This window comes from Ctenopharyngodon idella, chromosome 13 (genome assembly GCF_019924925.1).
Source record: "Ctenopharyngodon idella isolate HZGC_01 chromosome 13, HZGC01, whole genome shotgun sequence".
Classification (NCBI taxonomy): Eukaryota; Metazoa; Chordata; class Actinopteri; order Cypriniformes; family Xenocyprididae; genus Ctenopharyngodon; species Ctenopharyngodon idella.
In genome coordinates this window covers 17147823-17170084 of record NC_067232.1, presented here as the reverse complement: position 1 = coordinate 17170084, position 22262 = coordinate 17147823, and the positions used below count along the sequence as shown (strand labels likewise).

Sequence of the window (22262 nt, the reverse complement as noted above, 5' to 3'; positions counted from 1 at the left end):
AGTTCAAATTGTCAAAGTTTCAAAGCTGACTAGAAAGGTTTCAAGAGATCCAAGTAGTAGGGCTGCCCCTATTTTTGCATAGCCAGACCTTCAGTCTGACGGCAGATGGTCTGGACTCCATAGCAGCTTTCATTGGCCAAGGACTGCCCAGAGGCCGTCTGACTGACATGTAAAGCAATCTTTGTTTCCAAGCGGACGGTTAAAGAACGCGACACACACGTCTCCCACACATCCTGTAGAATTCAGCGAATCAGATGACGACTTGAAAAATCCTGAAGTGTTTCCAGTTAAGTGTGCCATATGCATCCGTCGTTCTGATTTTTTTTTTAAAGGATTAAAGGGGGCGTGACCAACAAAGATTGAGAACCACTGACCTAAAGTAGATAAATGTGCGCCAATATTAGGCGCATATCTAAGTGTTTTTGCAGATTGTGGAAGCTAAATTAGTAGCGTGCATACTGCACGACATGTTTAACTTGATTTCCACATCTGTGCCATCGATGCACATTTTCTCAAAGGCCAGCATCATTGTGAGCAAGACACGGAGCTCACTTCTCCACGACAACGTGGACAAGCTCGTGTTCCTTTCTCATAATGTGCGAAGATTGAGATCAGAGGGAAAAAAACGATCTCAAAGCGACAGGTAGGCTATAGCCTAATTGTCCATATTGTTTTAGTATTTCAGTTTGCTGCTGTAATTTATTTGTTTTTATATAATGTGTATTTAATTTGTGTTCTGATCTCTGAAAAGCTGAGTTTTCATTTAATGTTATACTACTTGTTATACTGATTGTTTTCACTGATATTTCTCATTTAACTGTTTCTGTTTTGTTGTATATTTGTTTGTTTATAATTTATATTTATGTCCTACATTTTAAAAATATTTTCCTTAAAGGGTTAGTTCACCCAGAAATTAAAATTGTCATTAATTACTCAACCTCACACCTTGTGTTCATCTTCAGAACACAAATTAAGATATTTTTGATGAAATCCGAGAGGTATATGACTCATCCATAGACAGCAATTTAACCACCACTTTCAAGGTCCAGAAAGGTACTAAAGACATTGTTAAAACCATTGACATGACTGCAGTGGTTCAACCTTAATTGTATGAAGCGACAAGAATACTTTTTGTGCGCAAAAATAAGTCGGCGTTCTGATGTAGAACCTGAAGCGCTGAACATAAACAGCATATGAGAATGACACAGAAGAGAAGATATTGTTGAATAAAGTCGTTATTTTTTTTGTTTTTGTGCACAAAAAGTATTCTCCTCGCTTCATAAAATTAAGGTTGAACCACTGCAGTCATGTCAATGGTTTTAACAATGTCTTTAGTACCTTTCTGGACCTTGAAAGTCGTGGTTAAATTGCTGTCTATAGAGGAGTCAGATACCTTGGATTTCATCAAAAATAACTTAATTTAAGATGAACAAAGGTCTTACGGGTTTGGAACGACATGAGGGTGAGTAATTAATGACAGAAATTTTATTTTTTGGATGAACTAACCCTTTAAATGTAGTTTTTTTAGGATAAGATGGTTATTTATATTATAGGTTATTTATTTTGTTTGCATTGTGATCTCATAAAAGTTAATGCAATGTTTGCCATGTCCCTGTGGCAAGCTTTATGCATGTGTGCGCTTGAGCACTTCATTTATATTTTAAATGCTCATTATATGGCTTAAATGAACGACTAATAGTTGACTAGGAAAATCTTTAGTCGGGGGCTAAAAAAAAGAATTGTTCTGTTTCAGGAACAAGCACCACTCAGTCACATTCCACAAGTAGAGAGAGAACATGCACCAGTAAGAGTTGAAGGATGCAGATCTAATGCCTTTTCATCTGCAGAATATCAAGTTAATCACTAAAACTTCTCAATCTCCAAAACATTTCAGCATTAATACTCTCTACCACAAGCACATTTTATGCCATGCAGACTCTTAAACGTTTGGTTTTCTGTGATGTTTTCTGCGTTGTTGTGGCTGCTGATTTGTCATCAAGATAATGTTATCTAGCTGGCTGACCTAGATGAGGTTTTGTCGAATTTGCAAAAATGAGTCTTGAAGAATGCGTCGATAGCATGCTGATGTTATTTATGGACATTATAGCCATATTTTCCACTTGTTGCAAATTTGCTATAAAAACAGTAAAGAAATTTTGTAAAAGAGAATTTTTAGCAAGTGTAAAATACATTGCCAAAAATTGTTGAGCCATTCTGTTGTATGATTGATAAAAGGGAATAGCTTACCCAAAAAGGAATACTCTGTCATTTCATCCTCATGTCATTCCAAACTTTCTACATTCATTCTTCTGCGAGACCCAAAAGATTTTTTTTTTAAGAATGCTGTAACCCAGTGGTGGGTTACAGGACACTCTCCCGGGGGGGCGCGAGTAGGCTACAGGATGGGAGGAAAAAAAACCTGATTTTTTTTTTTGCAAATTTCTATAGTTATAGTTTTGTATATACATAACTCCTGAATAAAATTAAAATGTGTTTGGACTGATTTAAAAAAAAAAAAAAAAAAAAAAGTTTTGAACAAATTTGATTGGTTTGTCGATAGTGAGCGCAAATGCAGGTGATAAGCGGTTTTATTAAGCGAGTCATTGAGTCGTTCATTCACGATTCGTTCAAACGGCCGATTCATCAAGAATGAGACAGATGTTTGTGAATGGGTCATTGAATCTTTGACTCAAACGATTTGTTCAAAACACTGAATCATTCAAAACACGATTGAGTGTTGCTGTGAGATGCGCTATGTTGTGATCTTTGTTTGGATTCATCTAATCTATTTTCGCTGCTAAAATAGAACAAAACACTCATTATTTCATCTAAAATGTAAGTGACTTAATATTGTTAACTTGTTTGTTGAACCGTCATATCAGTGTCACATTTGCACTGGGGCCCCAACTGCAATGAACCAGCTTTGGGGGGCCCAGCTTGCAAAAGGTTGAGAACCCCTGCTGTAACCAAACCAAAAGAGACATTTATTATTGTATCTTTGATATTCCTGTTCCATAAAAGAAAGTCACTAAGGTATGGAATGACATGCGGCTGAGTAAATGTTGACAGAATTTTCATTTTTTTGTGTGAACTGTCTCTTTAAGAAATGAACAATGAAAATAATCATGAAGGGGGAGACAAAGAAAGCAAGTCAGACAACAGCAGAACATGTAAAATGTCATGTCTTTGGATGCGTATGCTCATTTTGGATTAAACTATCCAACTAAAACTCAGCTGAAACATGAAACCCAGTTGCCAGTAGATGGCACTGTCATCACTTTGCTTTCCTAAAGAGACTTGCAGATTTTAATGGCATTGAGTGGTGTGTTGCACTTTTAGTTCACGCACTTCCTTTTATCTGTTAACACTGGACCTTTATAGAAAATAATTGATGACTTTACCTGTTAGTTCTAACACTTGTTGATTCCTTGCGTCTATGTTGACTAGTCACGGATCATGTGACTTCAGTTGCATTTGATGTGCTGTCATGCGCTTTGCATTGTAACCTGTTCACATACAAGCCAAAATAAGAACCATTCAAAAGTTTAGGGTCGATAAGATTTTAAAGTCTAATGCTCACCAAAGCTGAATTTATATGATCAAAAATACAGTAAAAACAGGAATGTTGTGAAATATTATTACAATTCAAACAACTCTTTTTTTATTATTATTATTTAATGTTTTAAAGTGTAATTTATTCCTGTGATTGTAAAGCTAAATATTCAGCATCATTACTCCAGTCTTCAGTGTCACATGATCCTTCAGAAATCATTCTAATATGCCGATTTGATCAAGAAACTTTTCTTATTATTATCAATGTTGAAAACAATTGTGCTGCTTAATATTTTTGTGGAAACCGTGATACATTTTTTTTCAGGATTCTTTGATAAATATAAATTTCAAAGAAACAGCATTTATTTGAAATAGAAATCTGTAGTCTTGTTATAAATGTCTTTACTATTACTTTTGATCAACTTCATGCATCCTTGCTTAATAATAATATTAATTTCTTTCAACAAAAAAAAAAAAAAACTGACTCCAAACTTTTGAGTGGTAGTGTACAAACTGTCTAAAACCCTCAAAACATACCTAATGTTGTCCAGAGGTGAACAGAAACTATAAGTGAGTGGGATGTGGCAACACAAGCAGCATCAGTAGAAATATGCAAGCTTTTGTTTCCCAGCTGCGTGGGACATTTTCTCCAGCTGGCCGTCAGACTGCTGATGCTGCACAACATGTCATTTTACATAAGGTAAACACTACCTCGCCAACAAGTTGACTACTTTTCTCTGCGACTAGTTCAGTAAAAATGAGAAATAAGATCTTGAAAAATATACTTTATAGGAAGTAGATGTTTTTAATTATAAACAACACTCATTTACAGTTATAGTGTCTCAGTCTGTGTGGTCTGCTTCTTGTTATTGAGCCACGTGTTCTGGCCGCTATAGATACATTTCCAGCCTAATGAGTTGTTGCAACAGCGAGGCCTGTAAAGTGTAACACACGCAGACAAATCATTGGGGTCTACGCTGTACCTCTGACCTTGTGGGCATGAGTTTAAAATGAGGAAGGCAGAAAATAGAACGTTAGACACAGAGCCCGTCCGTGTTTCCGTGGGCTCAGCTCCGACACCTGATCTCATGGGTTCCTCTGTGGAGCTGCAGCTCTGTGCACTGTACACACACACACGAGGCTTGTAAACAGTTATCTGTGATTTACTTTTTCAAATACTTTCACTATCAACTGGTTCCCTGGAGCGATCGACAAGTAGGAAATCCAGAGAAAGAGAGAGACCTGTCTGAGTGAGTGATAGAAAAGAGCGGGTGGTCGTGGTGTATTTTAGTCATTCTGTAGATGTATGTCATTTAGCATGTTGTCTTCCATGTTGTTTGGTGTTTTGGGGGCTGGTTCTAACTGTAGGTGTTAGAAACAGATATTCAGGAGTGTCACCTCAGCTTGCTACATCTGCAGCGTTACTGCAAAAATCTGTTTTGTAGCTGTGTTGCTATGGTGTTGCCCTCTCTGACTGCACTAAAAAATGAATATACAGCCCACAATACTGCCTATTTCACAAACCAATAACTCTGGTAAAGTTCTTCTAATTGGAAAACTAATTTGGGAAAGTCATGTTTTTTAATAATTGTAATATTGTGAGAATTTCTGTGGCTGCTCACCTTGGCCAGGTCACTTTTGAAAAACAGATTTTTGGTTAAATAAAGGACAATTCAATTAATAATTTTTTTTTTTTTTTCTCCAATTAAACACGATAAGACCATATTTCCCTTCTTTTACTGCCTATATCCTTGTGTTTTGTGTGTGCATTATAATCATAAATGGTGCCAACCAATATTGGTTATTGGCCAATATAATTGCGATTTAATTTTATTTATTTATTTATTTTTACTCAAATCTGTACCTTTTTTTTTTTTATATATATATATTAGCTGATATTTGTTTTAATTGTTGATTTTATCTGTTTGTCAATTTAGTTTTTTTTTTTTACTTTATTTTTACCTACACTGTTAAATGTAATACTTAACGAGCCTCAAAATGTATATCCATTTTTCATACTGTACTACCATAATCTCTCTCTCTCTCTCTCTCTCTCTATATATATATATATATATATATATATATATATATATATATATATATATATATATATATATATATATATATATAAATATAAATATAAATAACGGCCATTTATCTATTATCAGCTTTAACTTAAAATTTTCAGCATTTTGTAATGGACACAATTTTTAAATCTATGCATCCCTACAACCAAGTCAACATTTTTTGTAACTGTGCAGACTTGCTATTTCATGCCCAAGTGAAAAAGGCTTTCCCTTTAGATTTAGGGAACTCTCTCTCTCTGTGTGTGTGTGTGTGTGTGTGTGTGTGTGTGTGTGCGTGCGCATGCACGTGTGCGCGAGCGTACATGTGCGTGTGCACGTGTGTGTGCGTGTGCACGTTTGCATTAAATGCATACAGTACATTTCCTTCTCAGTCTCTGGCTCTGTAAAAATCACCTGCTGGTTCCACCTGTTGGAACAACTCACACACACACACACACACTCTCTCTTGCACATGCATTACATCTGTGTAAGTAACTAGACACACAACTTTGTAACCAGTACACTCTCTCTCTGTGCATTTTAAAACACACAAACAGTCTCTCTAATGTAATCCAAGACCACCATTCCATCGAAGTGGGGTTTTCCCCACCCAGGTTTTTAAAGTGAGTGTGTGTGTGTGTGTGAGTGTGTGTTGTAAAGTAGCACGAGGTGTCACCTTATATGAATGTGTCGCTGCATCTTGGAGATCTGTTTCTCTTTAATGTCTCACTGCACACCTTCTGTTTAGTTTATTACACTTCAGACCTTTTACTTACACGTGTCTTAATATCTCAAAGCCTTCTGTTTTGTGGACTGACTGACTGACTGTTAAACTGACAGGAACAAGAAATCAATCTGGACACAAATGGAAAATAACTGCAAGTGATTGAATCACCTGAGCCAAAATGACTGCCATTGTGAGTGTATCTAAATTTAGCAATGGTACGGCTGTCTTTCATCTAGATGTGTGACCGCTTTACAGAAAAGCGGTTCATCTGAATATTCTCTCTGCTGTATCAGTCTTTGCTCTGTCTTTCTACTGTTCTTGACTGCCCTGTTATCTGTAGCGTTTCTTTTATTCTGCACTTTTGGTTGTTCAGGTTTAAATGCAACGTTCTGTGGTCCTGGTGGTGTTTTTCATAGAGCAAGTTGATCTGTCAAATATCTGTGGATCTGTGTTGGTTCTGTATTTTCTTTGAGAGTTGTGCGGTCTTGCGTGTCATATGCTTTTTGTATGTTAAAGACCTCATGTTTATATTTTCAAATAGCAGACAGGATATAGTGCCGAAACATGGTTATCATAAATGACCCTGGGCTCTTGTGGTGTGAAATAAAGTGGTTCCAGACCCTGCTTTGTTCCAACCGGACCACGAGATGAAATGACAACTGTAGCACCTTTTTACCGGTTCTTCAGTTTAAAGAGAGAAGCCAGTCAAAACAACAGAGCAGTACACACCACAAGAGCCCAGGGTCATTTACGATAACCATATTTTGGCACTATATCCTCTGATATTTTTATCTAGAGCCAAATGCACTTCATTCAAGCCCTTTCTGTTCCGTGTGCGTTGCTTCTCTCCTTGGTTAAAGATGTAAAGCACTGTAAGAGTTGCAGATGACACCCAAATGTTAGTTCACCCAAATTCTGTCATCATTTACTCACCCTCATGTCGTTCCAAACCTGTAAGACTTTCGTTCATCTTTGGAACACAAATAAAGTTATTTGAATGAAATCTGAGAGATTTCTGTCCCTCCATTGAGAGTCTACACAACTTCTTCTTTGATGCTTTGAATCTTTTGTTTCGAATCAGTGGTTCGGAGCATGTATCAAACTGCCAAAGTCACATGATTTCAGTAAACAAGGCTTCTAAACGTTTCGAAATTTCAGTGGTTCATGTGACTTTGGCAGTTTAATACACACTCCGAACCACTGATTTGAAACCAAAGTAAAGCTTCGAAGCTTCATGAGGCAGTGTTTTGAAATCGCCCATCACTAGATATTGTTGAATAAAGTTACTTTGTTTTTTTGGCGCGCAGGAAGTATTCTTATCGCTTCATAACATTAAGGTTGAACCACTGCAGTCACATGAACTGTTTTAAAAATGTCTTTAGTAGCTTTCTGGGCATCTGAAAGTGTTAATTATCTTGCTGTCAATGGAGGCCTCACTGAGCCATCATATTTTATCAAAAATATCTTGATTTGTGTTCTGAAGATGAACGAAGGTCTTACGGGTTTGGAACGACATGAGGGTAATTAATGACAGAATTTTCATTTTTGGGTGAACTAACCCTTTAAGGAGCGGGAAGGCCTAAAAACGGATGCAGATGTTGCTTTATTTCTTCTCTATACATGAGTAACTACCAAGTGTAGTTGTGTTGGGCAGTTTTTATAAAAAAAGAAAGGAAAAAAGGAAACTGCTCATCAAACAATTCCGTGGGGTGTTTTTATTGTCATTGCTTTATGATGGTGATGGTTCAAAGGCTATCTATTAGGTGGTACTGACCTAACTAACAAAACTAAACTAGTGGTTCGAGTTCTCAAACCACAGCACTGACATGCTTCTAAATCAGCGTTCTGCCATCATGTGTGCGGTTATGTCAGCAAATTGGTTTTGAACTCTGGGAAGTTTAAGTTTCTCGCCCTTCCTGTTCTGCCCACTGATTAGTTTACATAGTTGAGTCCTTCACAGTTCTTGGATAATGGAAAACTGCCCATTGTGACGTCTGATGACTGACCTGTTGTAATCCTCACATCCTCAAATTTTTTCCTCTGTTCATTAAGTAAGATATCTATGGGATCTTTTGTCTTGTCTGGCATGTGTTTACTAAGTTTACACACTAAAATGAATCCCCTTATTACCTTTTCTCTCAGGCATTATCAGAGTCAGATGGTGTTTGTATGTATGGAAGTACACCCTGAACCTTTTACTTAAGTGCTTTTGTGAACACACCCATCGCAAAGTGAAATTTCTGCAGGGCATTTTTCAGTTTTTTTCATGTTTCTCATGTGTGCTTGTTTGTTTGTGCGCAGACGTCTCTGCTCAGGAGCAGCCGGAGTTGTTCCTGAAGAAACTTCAGCAGTGTTGTGCTGTCTTTGATTTCATGGACACACTGTCAGACCTGAAGATGAAAGAATACAAGCGCTCAACCCTCAATGAGCTTGTTGATTATGTCACAGTCAGCCGAGGATACCTCACAGAACAGGCCTACCCAGAGGTCGTCAAAATGGTGAGTACCTAAACGTGCATCATCTATCTGTGGACAGGATTCATACATTTACCTAAATGGTATAATGTGACTTTGAATTTGAATAATCAATGTAGCATCAGAGAGTCAGACTTTTGACTATCGACATGAAATCTGGTTATTTGCAACTTATTCTGGCTGCTCATTTAGACTGGAATGATCTGTCTGATTTGCACGTTTATGTGCAGGAACACTCCCTCTAAAAAAGTTTGGGGTTGAGATTAAGATTTTTTTGAAAGATGTCTTTATGCTCACCAATGCTTAATTTATTTGATCAAAAATACAGTAAAAACAGTAATATTGTTAAAATAAGTTTTCTATTTTGATATTCTGTTTTAATTATTCTAAAATGTAATTTATTCCTGTGATGACAAAGCTGAAATTTTCAGCATCATTACTCCAGTCTTTAGTCACATGATCCTTCAGGAATCATTGTAATATGCTGATATAGTACGCAAGCAACATTTCTTATGTTGAAAACAGTTGTGCTGCTTAATATTTTTGTGGAAATCACGATACATTTTTCAGGATTCTTTCATGAAAAAAGTTCAAAAGAACAGCATTTATGTGTAACATATTTTGTTGTAACATTATAAATGTCTTTTTGACATGTTTAATCAAGTTAATGCATACTCACTGAATAATTTCTTTAAAAAAAAAACTTACTCCAAACTTTTGAACGGTAGTGTAAATCTGTGACTTATCAGGGATACCACAATAATAGACTGGCATGCAGCAGAATTTATTCATAAAACAAAATTTGTCAGCAATTTTTAGAATTAGAATTATTTTTATGACATTGTACAAACCTTTAAATTATAGTTGACCGATAAAATATGGTCAACTAATGTGGATTTCACCAAAAGTCGATTCTGATGCCAGTATCTGGTGATACTGGCCAAGATAATGCTGATATACACATAGCAGTTGTGTATGTGAGACATACACAGAGGTGCTGAAATGAATTAAATTACCTAAAAGGTGTAATGTGAATTTAAATGTCAATAATTATGTTTTGTTATGTTTCAGTAGATTAATTTTAGCACTTCCATGCATGCGTCCTTAACTATTAAATTGCGCTATACATTTCACTATAAATTAAATTTCAGTATACACGGACAAATACAGACACTTCAACCAGGTTGACTAATATATTACAAACCTGTGCACACTGATTCCCAAAAGTTACACAAAGCCAATCTGATTGGAGCTTGAGATTTTAAGAAAGCTTGTCTTTTTGTGTGAAATATGCATCAGATGGTTATTGAATGGTCTGTAATATTTGATTAAGAAATTTTAATTAAATTAAGTTTTTTTCCACATCTTACGGTTATATTGCATCTCTCTCTTTCTCAGGTGTCCTATAATATATTCCGAACTCTTCCGCCCAGTGACAGTAATGAGTTTGACCCAGAGGAGGATGAACCCACTCTAGAGGCCTCGTGGCCACATTTACAGGTGTGTGTGTGTGTGTGTGTGTGTGTGTGTGTATGCAGTGGAGGTCCTTGAGAATATTGTTGTGTACTCTGGTCCCTTTCTCCTTGTGTAGAGCTCCTGTCTGTATTATTTGTTTCAGCATGTTTGTCTGTGTGTGTTTTTTCGAGGGTTTGTACACACACTCTGACCCTCTGTGTGTGTGTGTGTGTACTCACTGTATGCTTCCAGGACTCCTTTAGAAATGAGATGCATATCTCAAGGAGAATCTTCCTGGTAAAACTTTTCTCTTTCATTTCGTTATTAATCCCTGCTTTCTCATCTGGGGGAAAAAAAATCCAATATTGAAAGCCACATTCCCAGCTGTGCTCCTTGTCTTTTTTTTTTTTTTTTTTTTCCCTTCCTTTCAACCTCTTATAATGGCAAAGACCACTGGTGGCAGTAGCAGTGTGTCCTGTGACTGTGACCTCAGCCAAACCATGACCTTTGGCCTTTTCCCTTTCTCTGTGTTTCTCTGCATGCGTGCTGAGTTCAAAGAACTCCAAATAACACAAACTTTCTCTCTTTTTTTCTCTTCTCAGTTGGTGTACGAGTTCTTCATTCGTTTTTTGGAGAGTCAGGAGTTTCAACCCAGCATTGCCAAAAAGTACATAGACCAGAAATTTGTCTTACAGGTAAGGATGTTCTTTTTTTTTAAAATCTCTCAATTCATTTTTTTCTCAGTAACACTTGTTCATCTTCTTTTTTTTTTTTTTTTTTGTGTGTGTGCTTTATTCATCTATTGTCGTGTCAGCTGCTGGAGTTGTTCGACAGCGAGGACCCACGGGAGAGAGATTACCTGAAGACAGTCTTACACAGAATCTACGGAAAATTCCTGGGACTGAGAGCTTTTATACGAAAACAAATTAATAATATTTTTCTACGGTGAGGGATCTAATGTGACAATTTACATTATATTTGCACATGCAGGAATGAAGCGCAACCATTCATCTCTTTCTGTCTCATTCGTAGTTTTGTTTATGAAACTGAGCACTTCAATGGAGTTGCAGAATTGTTGGAGATTTTGGGCAGGTGAGTTGTAATTTTCACAATGTAAAGGAAGTAGTTACAGATAATTTCTTCTGTATCTTGACATACATCCGAGTGAAATGGATTACTGGAAAAAGAAACAATGTAGGGTGGGGACTTGGGTCTATCCATCAGTAGTTATTTGGCTGGAGGCAGATTGGAATGCAAACTTGCAGTCAATTGTAAGAAAGGGGCGGGGTTTAGGCAAACTAAATGATTGGAGAAGTCTGGAATACCAGAGAGAGAATTATGACGTATCACCTGGGACCAGTTGTTCAAAAAGTTTAATGTGTATCAGATTTGTCTAGATTTGGAAATCCCATGTTCAGGTAATCCATCTCACTTTTGTGCTGGTTTCAAAGCAAAATAGGACTGGATCATGCTGATCCAGATACACACCTTTTCAGATTACCAAATCTGGATTAGCAGCACTCCAAATGGGGTTACATTTCACAATGTAGGCTGCTAGCTATGTAAAGGACAACAGGTAGAAGAGTCTGTCGATGTGGGGTCACTTTAAGTGTTTTATTTGAGGAGAAAGAAAACAACATAAACAAACATCCCCTTCCATTTTCAATTTCCTTTAAACAGTCAGACCCCTATGGAGGCACTAAAGAGACATGGTGATGGAAAAAGAAACATGAAATGGGAGAAAAATTATATATTTTGATGCTTTTGCATCATTCCCAAGAAACTTTGCATTAATGCAGTGTTTCTTGGGGGAACGCAAAACATTTAAAACGGCAATTTAAAACAACATTAATTTTTACTCCCATCTTATATTTTTTCCTCTCATCACCATGTCCCTTTAGAGTTTCCGTAGCCCCTCATGTGACCCACAACAAAAACAAAGCCTGCGTCTCAATGTGCATACTATTCATCCTAAATAGTATGTGATATTAGTAATATTTAATACTATTCAGGGCGGATAGGGTGGATAGTATGCACATTGGGATGCAGGGAAACAAGTATACATTCAATAAGGGATGCAATTGTTAGAAACTACTTTTGACTGGTTCATCTCTGATGATCATGCCAATTTATATACAGTGATTAAAAAACATGTAAATTAACTTAAATTATTTAAATATATTATTTTTGTTTGAGCTGTTTGGGGGATTATTTTATGTTGCCAAAATGTATCTTTTTTGTTTTTTTCCTTTACATTACCGAAAGGCTTAATAGGTAGCCTAATGTGTACTTCTAATTTATTACTTTTAACAGTTAAACTATGTATACATTACACAATAAATGTTATGTTAATGTTTTTTTTTTTTTTTTTTTTGTTTTTTTTTTCAAAGGTATCCTGATCTTGCTAAAAAAAAATTGAACAACACGAACTGACGATTTGATCTAGATCAAAACCAAGATTGGATTTTGTGATCTAATCCGATTTCAAAATCCTTTTTTCTTTTGAACAACCCAATTTTCAATTTTGATCCAGATTACTTTTGAACAACTGGGCCAAAAAGATTGAGTTATGGCATTTTGATTAAAAATAAGGTCAATTTTTTTTTTAATTTTTTTTTTTTTATTAAGATTATTAAGATACATTTAGAAATAGATAGGGTTAATTTCCATTTTATGCCGACTTTTAGCTTAAAGCTGTACAGTTGTGTTTTTGTTAGAATTAGTAGATCTCAAGCTGCATGGGTTAGTTTTCTTAACTGCTAGCCTTACAATCATTGTCATTTACAAACAAGTTAATAATAATATCTATAAGGATGTGCCACCAATTATGGCTTGGGCGTATTTGTGTGTTGTGTATGCAATCAGCACTGTCATTGACATAACCAGTGAAATCTTTAGAGTTGGCTGCAGGGTGGGGTTTGCTCTTTACTGATTTGGGGTAAAATCATGCCTTTTACACACCCTAAGTTTGCTATTTACATAATTTCAGTCACTTAACATAATTAATTGCATAAATGCAGTTAACTAACAGTTGGGATTTTCTTTTACATAAGATATGAGTTATTCTTGATCGTCTAAACATTTAAGTCTTGGAAGGTTCATTTGAAAATAAAAAAAAATTGTCTTTTATTTACCTTCATGTTGTTGTATAACCGTAATGCAAGAGCAGAAGTTTCCATACAGTAAAATCATACAGTCTCCAGGGGCTTCATAAAAATAGTCCATGCTCATGTGATTATTCTAAGTCTTGGCCAGACAAAAGCTTTTTGTGAGGAACAGGCTGTAATTAAATTATTCACTAAAGATCTTGACATCCGCTGCAGCTTTTGTCATGCTTTCTTATAAAACTTCAGAACTGAAGGTTATAGCACAGTCTTCTCAGGAATTTCCATCAAATATGAATACATTGGCAGAAAAACCCTGATGAATATAAATGACATTGTGCTGACTGTAAAGGTAAATTCAGGGTTAAATTCAAAGGAGTAGGATTAAATTCAAAATTGTTTGCTCCCAGAATTCTGTTAGTGAAAGTTGTGTTTGTCTCTTGTCAGCATCATCAATGGCTTCGCTCTGCCGCTGAAGGCCGAGCACAAGCAGTTTTTGGTGAAAGTTTTGATTCCTCTTCACACCGTCAGGAGCCTCTCGCTTTTCCACGCACAGGTACTGCCCATGTGTGTTAAAAGATTCAGATGAGTTCACTTCCTGAAGTGTTGATCCTGTCAATGAAATTCCTGTTGTTTTTGCAGCTGGCGTATTGTATTGTACAGTTCCTAGAGAAAGACCCAGCGTTAACAGAACCAGTAAGTGCACTAAACATGTACAAAGCCTTTCACTGGTCATCTCTATTTTTTTTTAGTCCATTTGTTTAACCAGTCTCATGTTTTTCCCACTTTTAACAGGTTATCAGAGGTCTGCTGAAATTCTGGCCTAAAACCTGCAGTCAGAAGGAGGTGAGACAAATGCGGTCTCCTGAATAGAGCTAATTCACAGCATGAGGTTGATCAGTCATGATTTCAGGACAGTGGAAGTGTTGATGATGATTTAGGATGCATTCACTATTGTTCTTTATTCATTGCTCTGATTGTCTGCATTGATGTGTGTGTAGGTCATGTTCCTAGGAGAGTTGGAGGAGATTCTGGATGTGATTGAGCCCACGCAGTTTGTGAAGATCCAGGAGCCTCTTTTCAAACAGATCTCTAAATGTGTCTCCAGCCCTCATTTTCAGGTACGCAAAAACCCACTCTAGTCCAAGACTGAATTAATCTGGTCCAAATATAAAAAATCTTTGCTATTTCACAACAGATCAGTTCTCACTACAATTTTACCAGGTTGTAAAAGTATGGAGTTTTATCAAAATGCTTATGAAAGTAGCAACTGACAATTGTTTGCATCAAGATGCAAAATAAATGATACATCATATTATAAGCTTAGACTCCAAATATGTCTATGTATGTCCAGGTGGCTGAGAGAGCTCTGTACTACTGGAATAATGAGTACATCATGAGTCTGATTGAGGAGAACTCCAACGTGATTCTTCCCATAATGTTCACAAGTCTGTACCGGATCTCCAAAGAACACTGGAACCCGTGAGTCAAAACCACACTCTTCTGATATTATTAACATCAACACTGCAGTCTGTGAGACTTTCCCTCCTGTCACATTCCCTGCTTTTTCCTCAAGTTAATTTAGGTTTTATGTGTGAAAGTGGCTATATTCACTACTGTTCAAAAGTTTGGGGTCAGTAAGAATTTTTTAAAGAAATTAATACTTTTGTTTAGCAAGAATCTTTTGAACTTTCTATTCATCAAAGAATCCTGAAAAAGCTTTTCAATGGTCATGTGTCACTGAAGACTGGAGTAATGGCTGCTGAAAATGTAGCTTTGCCATCACAGGAATGAGTTATATTTGAAAATATAGTAAAATAGAAAACAGTTTTTTAATTGTAGCTTTTTTTTATGTATATATATTACCTTTATCGCTGTATTTTTCATTAAATAAATGTGCATAAAAAAAAACGTTCCGACCCCCAAACACTCACAGCTTCCATGTAAAGATTCAGTATCTGTATGTGATACACACAACACAACACTGTCATCACTGTCCAGCATTAATTATTGCCATCTACTGGAGTAAACATGTCCTGTCCTTCCATTTCCAGTGTTTCAAGTGCTTTAAATGGTGTAATTCTTTCTCTTTTTCTGCTTTCAGGGCCATAGTAGCTTTAGTCTATAATGTTCTGAAGGCCTTCATGGAAATGAACAGCACTTTGTTTGATGAACTCACGTCCACTTACAAGTCAGATCGTCAGAGGTGAGCTGTTTTTTTTATTTTTATTTTTTTATTCATTACTCTGACACGTGGCTCTTTGGCTTGCCTACTGCTTATTAGGGGTATACCGATACACTCATGTCACGATTCGATACAAATCGCAATACTGAACTCACAATACGATACTATCACGATATTTTAAGCCAAAATAAAGAAGAGAGGTTTTATTATTATTATTATTATTATTAAAATAATATTATTTTATTATTATCATGACCCACAAATATTGCCCCATTGCATTATTATACATTATATTCAACATTATACATAGTAGTTTAATGTAGTAAATGTCACTGAAATTCTGTGAACTTTCATTTTTTTCCCTCATGCAGTACTCGCACTTTCAATGCAGGCATTAGTTGGATCTCTTGCACAGACAAGCCGCACTTGCACAGACTCTCCCGGTGCTCACTATGTCCCACTATTAATGCACTATACATAGAAGAATAAACCATCTAAAACACTTTGAATACTAAAACTAAGGGTGCTTTAACACTGGCTGTTTAGTTCGAAATGGGGGCACAGTTTGCAAGAAAAACTGCTAAAACTGCTGTTCTTTTTTTCTATCTTGTGCCGTGCACGTTTGTGATGACTTAAGGTGAACACAAATGCACCAGGGTTTGATAGAATAAAGCTGAGTGTGAAACCAGACCAACGCTGCAGGGGGCAACGGGAACAATCACGCTCTGATTCGGACAGCAACAAACTTGCCCATTCTGAAAGCACCCTAAATGTGATAGGGTGATTTAAATGATGTTTGCACTTTCACTTTGAGGAGTGCCGTTCCAACAGAGCGTATGCGCTTCAGATGATCAATGCAAACAATCACAGTTCTAATTGCAAGAAAGCATGTCAAAATGACTATTCCCAAACTGTAAATGTTTAGTTCATCCAAAAATTTAAATTCTGCATTTACTCTCTCTCATGTTGTTTTTGTGCATCATGCAATCATTTGAACGTCCATGTTTACTACAGTATGTGCATCGTTGTAAATCTGTTCATCATATAAAGCCATGGTGTCTCTTCAGAAGATTTGGATTAGACCACTCGATTGATTATTTTTACAATGCTTTTGTCATTATTTTTTAATCTTTTTAAAGGAATGGACTTTAAATGGAGGCACAGAAATCTCTCAGGTTTCATAAAAAATATCTTCATTTGTGTTTGGAAATCGAAAATCTTATACAGTTGCATGAAAAAGTATGGGAACCCCTTGCAGAATCTGTGAAAATGTGAACAATTGTAACAAAATAAGAGAGATCATACAAAATGCATGTTATTTTTTATTTAGCACTGTCCTGAGTAAGATATTTTACATAAAAGATGTTTACATATAATCCACAAGACAAATAAAATAGCTGAATTTATTAAAATGACCCAGTTCAAAAGTTTGTGAACCATTGATTCTTAATACTGTGTGTGGTTACCTGGATGATCTACGACTGTTTTTTTTGTTTTGTGATGGTTGTTAATGAATCCCTTGTTTGTTCTGAGCAGTTAAACTGCGCTCTGTTCTTCAGAAAAATCCTCCAGGTCCTGCAGATTCTTCAGTTTTCCAGCATCGTTTGCATATTTGAACCCTTTCCAGCAGTGACTGAATGATTTTGAGATCCGTCTTTTCACACTGAGGACAACTGAGGGATTCAAACACAACTATTAAAAAAGGTTCAAACATTCACTGATGCTCCAGAAGGAAACACGATGCATTAAGAGCCGGGGGGTGAAAACTTTTTTAATTTGAATATTAAGGTAAATTGTACTCAATTTGTCTTCAGGGAAACATGCAAGTATCTTCTGTTGCTTCCAAAGGGCAGTACTAAATGAGAAAAAAAAAAAAAAAGATATTTCAACAAAATAACTTCACCCCCCGGCTCTTAATGAATCGTGTTTCCTTCTGGAGCATCAGTGAATGTTTGAACCTTTTTTATTAGTTGTGTTTGAGTCCCTCAGTTGTCCTCAGTGTGAAAAGACGGATCTCAAAATCATTCAGTCACTGCTGGAAAGGGTTCAAATATGCAAAAAAATCCTTGAAAACTGAAAAATTTTGGGACCTGGAGGATTTTTCTAAAGAACAGAGCTCAGTTTAACTCCTCAGGACAAACAAGGGACTCATGAACAACCATCATCTAGGTAACCACACACAGTATTAAGAATCAAGGGTTCCTAAACTTTTGAATGGGGTTATTTTAATAAATTCAGCTATTATTTTTTTTTGTCTTGTGGATTATATGTAAACATCTTTTATGTAAACTATCTTACTCAGGACAGTACTAAATAAAAAAAATAACATGCATTTTGTATGATCTCTCTTATTTTGTTAAAACATTTTCACAGATTCTGCAAGTGGTTCCCATACTTTTTCATGCAACTGTAGGTTTGAAATGACATAATGACAGAATTTACATTTTTAGGTGAATTATACCTTATAAATACAGTAAGCTGAGTCTTGGATAAAACTAACTCTATATCGCGAATCATATCATTTACATCAACGATACATATCGTCACATTTTTATGTTGCGATATCTTGGTCTAACGATGTATCATTAAACCCCTACTGCTTATGCATGTGGTGTTAAACATACCTCCTCACCTTTTATTTTATTTTTTTTCTGTCATTCCTCAGAGAGAAGAAGAAAGAAAAGGAGAGAGAAGAGCTGTGGAAGAAGTTGGAGGATCTGGAGTTGAAGAGAAGCCTCCAGAGTGACGGAATTATTCCCACTTAACGACGCGCCTCTCCTGGACCGCTTTTTCCCCAACGCCTCCACCACGTGCTCGGAACGTTGGCCACTTTTTTTCCTTTCTGTATTTGTGCGACTTACTTTACCGTAGATTCACCTCGTCAGTCTCATTATTTCAAAAGCACTGTAAATAACTTTATTTTATCCTCTTTTTTTCCCCCTTAAAAATATTATGCCGAAAAAGAACGTGACTAGAAAAGAAAGTTAAAAAATAAAAATAAGCAAAAAAGAAAAACAAAAAAAACAAGAGAAACCCGCACTGGAGTTGGAAGGACTTTGAATAGACAGTAGGACTGAAATAACGACTGCTGTTAAGAAAATCAAACAAACAAACGGAGAATCTCAACCTACCGATCTGACATACCTCGCCCACCCTTACTGAACAACACCAGCCCAATTCTCACTCTCTTTCCTCACTTCCTGCCCCCCTCTCTACATCCCATACTCACCCCCTTTTTCTTTTCCTCTTTATGTCAGCGCTCTCTGAGTTGGATCATCATTCGCCACCTGTGTGTCCTGAATATTTGAAAGCAGAATTGTCTACCCTTAACCTTTGACCCTTGTTTATCCGTTAACATCTGGATAAATGCAGCAGGTCTGGATTGTAGACTTCTCCAAAGGGAACGCAAAGGACACTATGCAGTAACGAGCAGAGAAGAGGAAGTGGACACAGAATCATGAAAACACACCAGCTCATTTTTTTCCCCCCGGTTTTCGTTCTTTTTCTGTCCAAATGTGCCGCCCGGTACACTCATTTGGACTCACCAGTCCGGTACTGGTACCAGTGAATGAGAGAGACACACATACATCTGAGGGAGTGTCTAGAATTCCAGCAGCAAAACCGGAGATGCTTGTCATGAGAAATCGAACTGCACGTTCACACACACATTCTGCATTCGAGTGTGTGAGGGAGTTTCTTACAGTGTTAAGTACCTGTATACTGTATCTGAATGCAGTACTTTGATACTCTGTATCTAGTAGAACCTTTAGCGTATTTTTCTTTAGGAGAATCCATTATATGATGAGGAAAGATTGAACACAGCCTCTTGGGATTTATTTTTTTCTTTCTTTCTTGGGTTTCACTGCTAATTTGTTTTGGGTTTAGTTTTTTTGTCTGGAATTGGTTTCGTTTTTTTTCTTTTGACCAAGTGGAATTTGTTCTCTCTTCCTTTTTTTTTTTACTTAGTTGCTGATTGGGGGGTAGTGAGAGGGGGATTGTGGAGGACTGATGCTTTGTTGAGCATTGTCAGAATTGAACCTGTGCTTTAGAAAGCCCCAGACATCAAACGATTACAAAAGTTAAAAAGGGTCGGAGAAATACAAATGTTTAATTATTTTAAAAAATAAAGAGATATTAAATTAAACCTGTTTTGTGATAAAGATGAAATGCACATTTGCTTTATTTGTTGTGTGTGTGTGTGTGTGTGTGTGCGTGCGTGTGCGTGCGTGTGCGTGCGTGTGTGTGCGTGTGTGTGCGTGTGTGTGTGTGTGAGAAAGTGTAAATCTGAAAACACTTTTTACGTTGGGCATTATTGGGGTTGGAAATCGAGAAATGTTTCTTGGTTTGTTTGTTTTTCCACAATCTTTGCTTCTGTTAACTGTTCTTCCATACTTTAGAGTTAGATCTTTTCAAATGAATCAGTTGATTCAGTTCACAAAACCTAGTCTGGGGTGCGTTTACTAAAAGAATCGTTAGCCGACTGTAGTTGCAAGTTCCGTTGAACTGTGTTTGTAACAAAAGAACTTGTGACGATTTTAGGAAACGCACCCCTGAACGATTAGTTTACAAACTGAACTGAATCAGAATTGCATTCATAGCAATGAATCATGCTTCTCGTCACTCATTGTCGCACAAATGACTCGTGAACTGGTTCTTGTAATGACTTGATCAAAAAGACTCAAGAATCATTGTTGAACTTGTGTTATCGATTAATCGGTAATCTGTCAGAGTACTGAGTATTCTTTAAATACTCAAGTCAATTATTTTGTCACCTGTTTGGCCATTGCTGCAATGAGTCACTAATTGTCAAATTAATGACTCTCTTGAGCTGGTTCTTCTAATGAATTGATCAAAAAGACAAGTATCATTGGTGAACTTATGGGTTTAAAACGGTCAAGGGTGTGTTTCCCAAAGCCAACTATGGTCGCAAGTTCTGTCATTATCAACGCAATTCAGCAGAACTTCCGACCATATGCTTTTGGGAAACGCAGCCCAGAACGATTCTTTACACAATCAACCACAAGTCAATCATTTTCTCTTGAAACTTGAAACTGCTACTGTTCACTTGTAAGAACAGAAAAATTAAAATGATTACTCACTAAATTATTACTCACCTTTTTTTGGAAACACCTGGCCACTATGAATATCATTTTATTGCATTATCTTTGTAATAGATTATTTCTACTTTTGTTTTCTATGGGGATTTAAAATGACTAGAGGGTGAATAGGAGTATTTTCATTTTAAGGTGACCTGTTGACAAATTGCTTATTTGACAAATGGGTAACGCCTTTACAATAAGGTTCATTAGTTAAACATTAGTTAATGTATTAACTAACATGAACTAACCATGAGCAATACATTTGTTACTGTATTTACTAATCTTCGTTAGTTAATGAAAATACAGTTCATTTCTTCATGTTAGTTCACAGTGCATTAACTAATGTTAACAAGATTTTAATAATGTATTAGTAAATGATGAAATTAACAAAGATTAATAAATGCTGTAGAAGTGCAGTTCATTGTTACAGTAGTTCATGTTAACTAATGAATCTTATTGTAAAGTGCTACCATAAAATCAGTACGGTTCTCTTTCCAACCCTCGACTCACCAGTACCAAATACATCCACAAGAGTGCAACAGAGCTCAACATTCAAATGTTTCAAACCAGCTAATGATACTTTTGCTTTTGTGGAAAACTTTGGATCATAAACACTTTTCAACCTTTGTGCATGTTGTCTTTTGATGCTGGTCGATCTTGTTCTCCTAATGGTTTGCATGCTAAAGTGTGAGCTTGCAGGATTTGGCAGGATTTTTCCTGAGGGGTTAAAGGATTTAGGGGCTGCTCTGAAATTGGCAGCTATATGTGTACTTAAGACATATGCGGGCTTTATTCTTTCAGTTTGAGCATTAACATGTCAGATACTTGGAGGGAGAGGAAAGGATAGGAAGGAAGGACATATTTGGCTGACTGCTTGATTTAATTAACATCACCCCTGGAATCAAGCATAGCAGCACATTTTGGAAGAAAAAAAAAAAAAAAAAGCAAAATGTTCTTAAAGAGACAGTTCACCCAAAAATGAAAATTAATTATTCACTATCATGTTTTTCCCAACCCGTATAACTTAATTTCTTCTGTGGATTTTTTTTTTTGGTCATGTGTTTGGAACAAAGGGAGTTTTTATGTTTTTAGTATTTATTTCAAGTTCTCCCATTAAAATACTTTGATTATAAAATCCTTCAATGGTGAATGGACAAGACACAGAATGCCATTGACACACTAATGGACTCTTTTTTGATGCTTTAGTGAACCAGTTCAAAAAGCAGCAAAATCTGTTTTTTTAGAGTCTTGATAATTGGAGAAGAGGATCTTCCACAATAACTGTAACCTTAAAGGGTTAGTTCACCCAAAAATAAAAATTCTGTTATTAATTACTCACCCTCATGTCGTTCCACACCCGTAAGACCTTCGTTCATCTTCAGAACACAAATTAAGATATTTTTGATGAATCCAAAAGCTGTCTGACTCCTCTATAGACAGCAATTTAACCACCACTTTCAAGGTCCAGAAAGGTACTAAAGACATTGTTAAAAAAGTCAACCTTGACTACAGTGGTTCAACCTTAATTTTATGAAGCGATGAGAATACTTTTTGTGTGCAAAAACAAAACACAAATAACAACTTTATTCAACAATATCTC

The 22262-nt window shown here is 36.3% G+C and overlaps 1 protein-coding gene across 1 annotated transcript in view; it reads left to right on the top strand.

Annotated features, from left to right (window-relative positions):
* ppp2r5eb (protein phosphatase 2, regulatory subunit B', epsilon isoform b) overlaps window positions 1-19707 on the top strand; it is a 36693-nt gene extending 16986 nt beyond the window's left edge. The window contains exons 3-14 of the mRNA XM_051917143.1: window positions 8647-8843; window positions 10218-10319; window positions 10877-10969; window positions 11089-11219; window positions 11307-11366; window positions 13826-13934; window positions 14021-14074; window positions 14174-14224; window positions 14380-14499; window positions 14733-14860; window positions 15483-15584; window positions 18229-19707. Coding sequence (XP_051773103.1) covers window positions 8647-8843; window positions 10218-10319; window positions 10877-10969; window positions 11089-11219; window positions 11307-11366; window positions 13826-13934; window positions 14021-14074; window positions 14174-14224; window positions 14380-14499; window positions 14733-14860; window positions 15483-15584; window positions 18229-18328 — 1247 coding nt within the window. The 3' untranslated portion in view covers window positions 18329-19707. The remainder of the gene's footprint in view (window positions 1-8646; window positions 8844-10217; window positions 10320-10876; window positions 10970-11088; window positions 11220-11306; window positions 11367-13825; window positions 13935-14020; window positions 14075-14173; window positions 14225-14379; window positions 14500-14732; window positions 14861-15482; window positions 15585-18228) is intronic.
* The last annotated feature ends 2555 nt before the right edge of the window (window positions 19708-22262 follow it).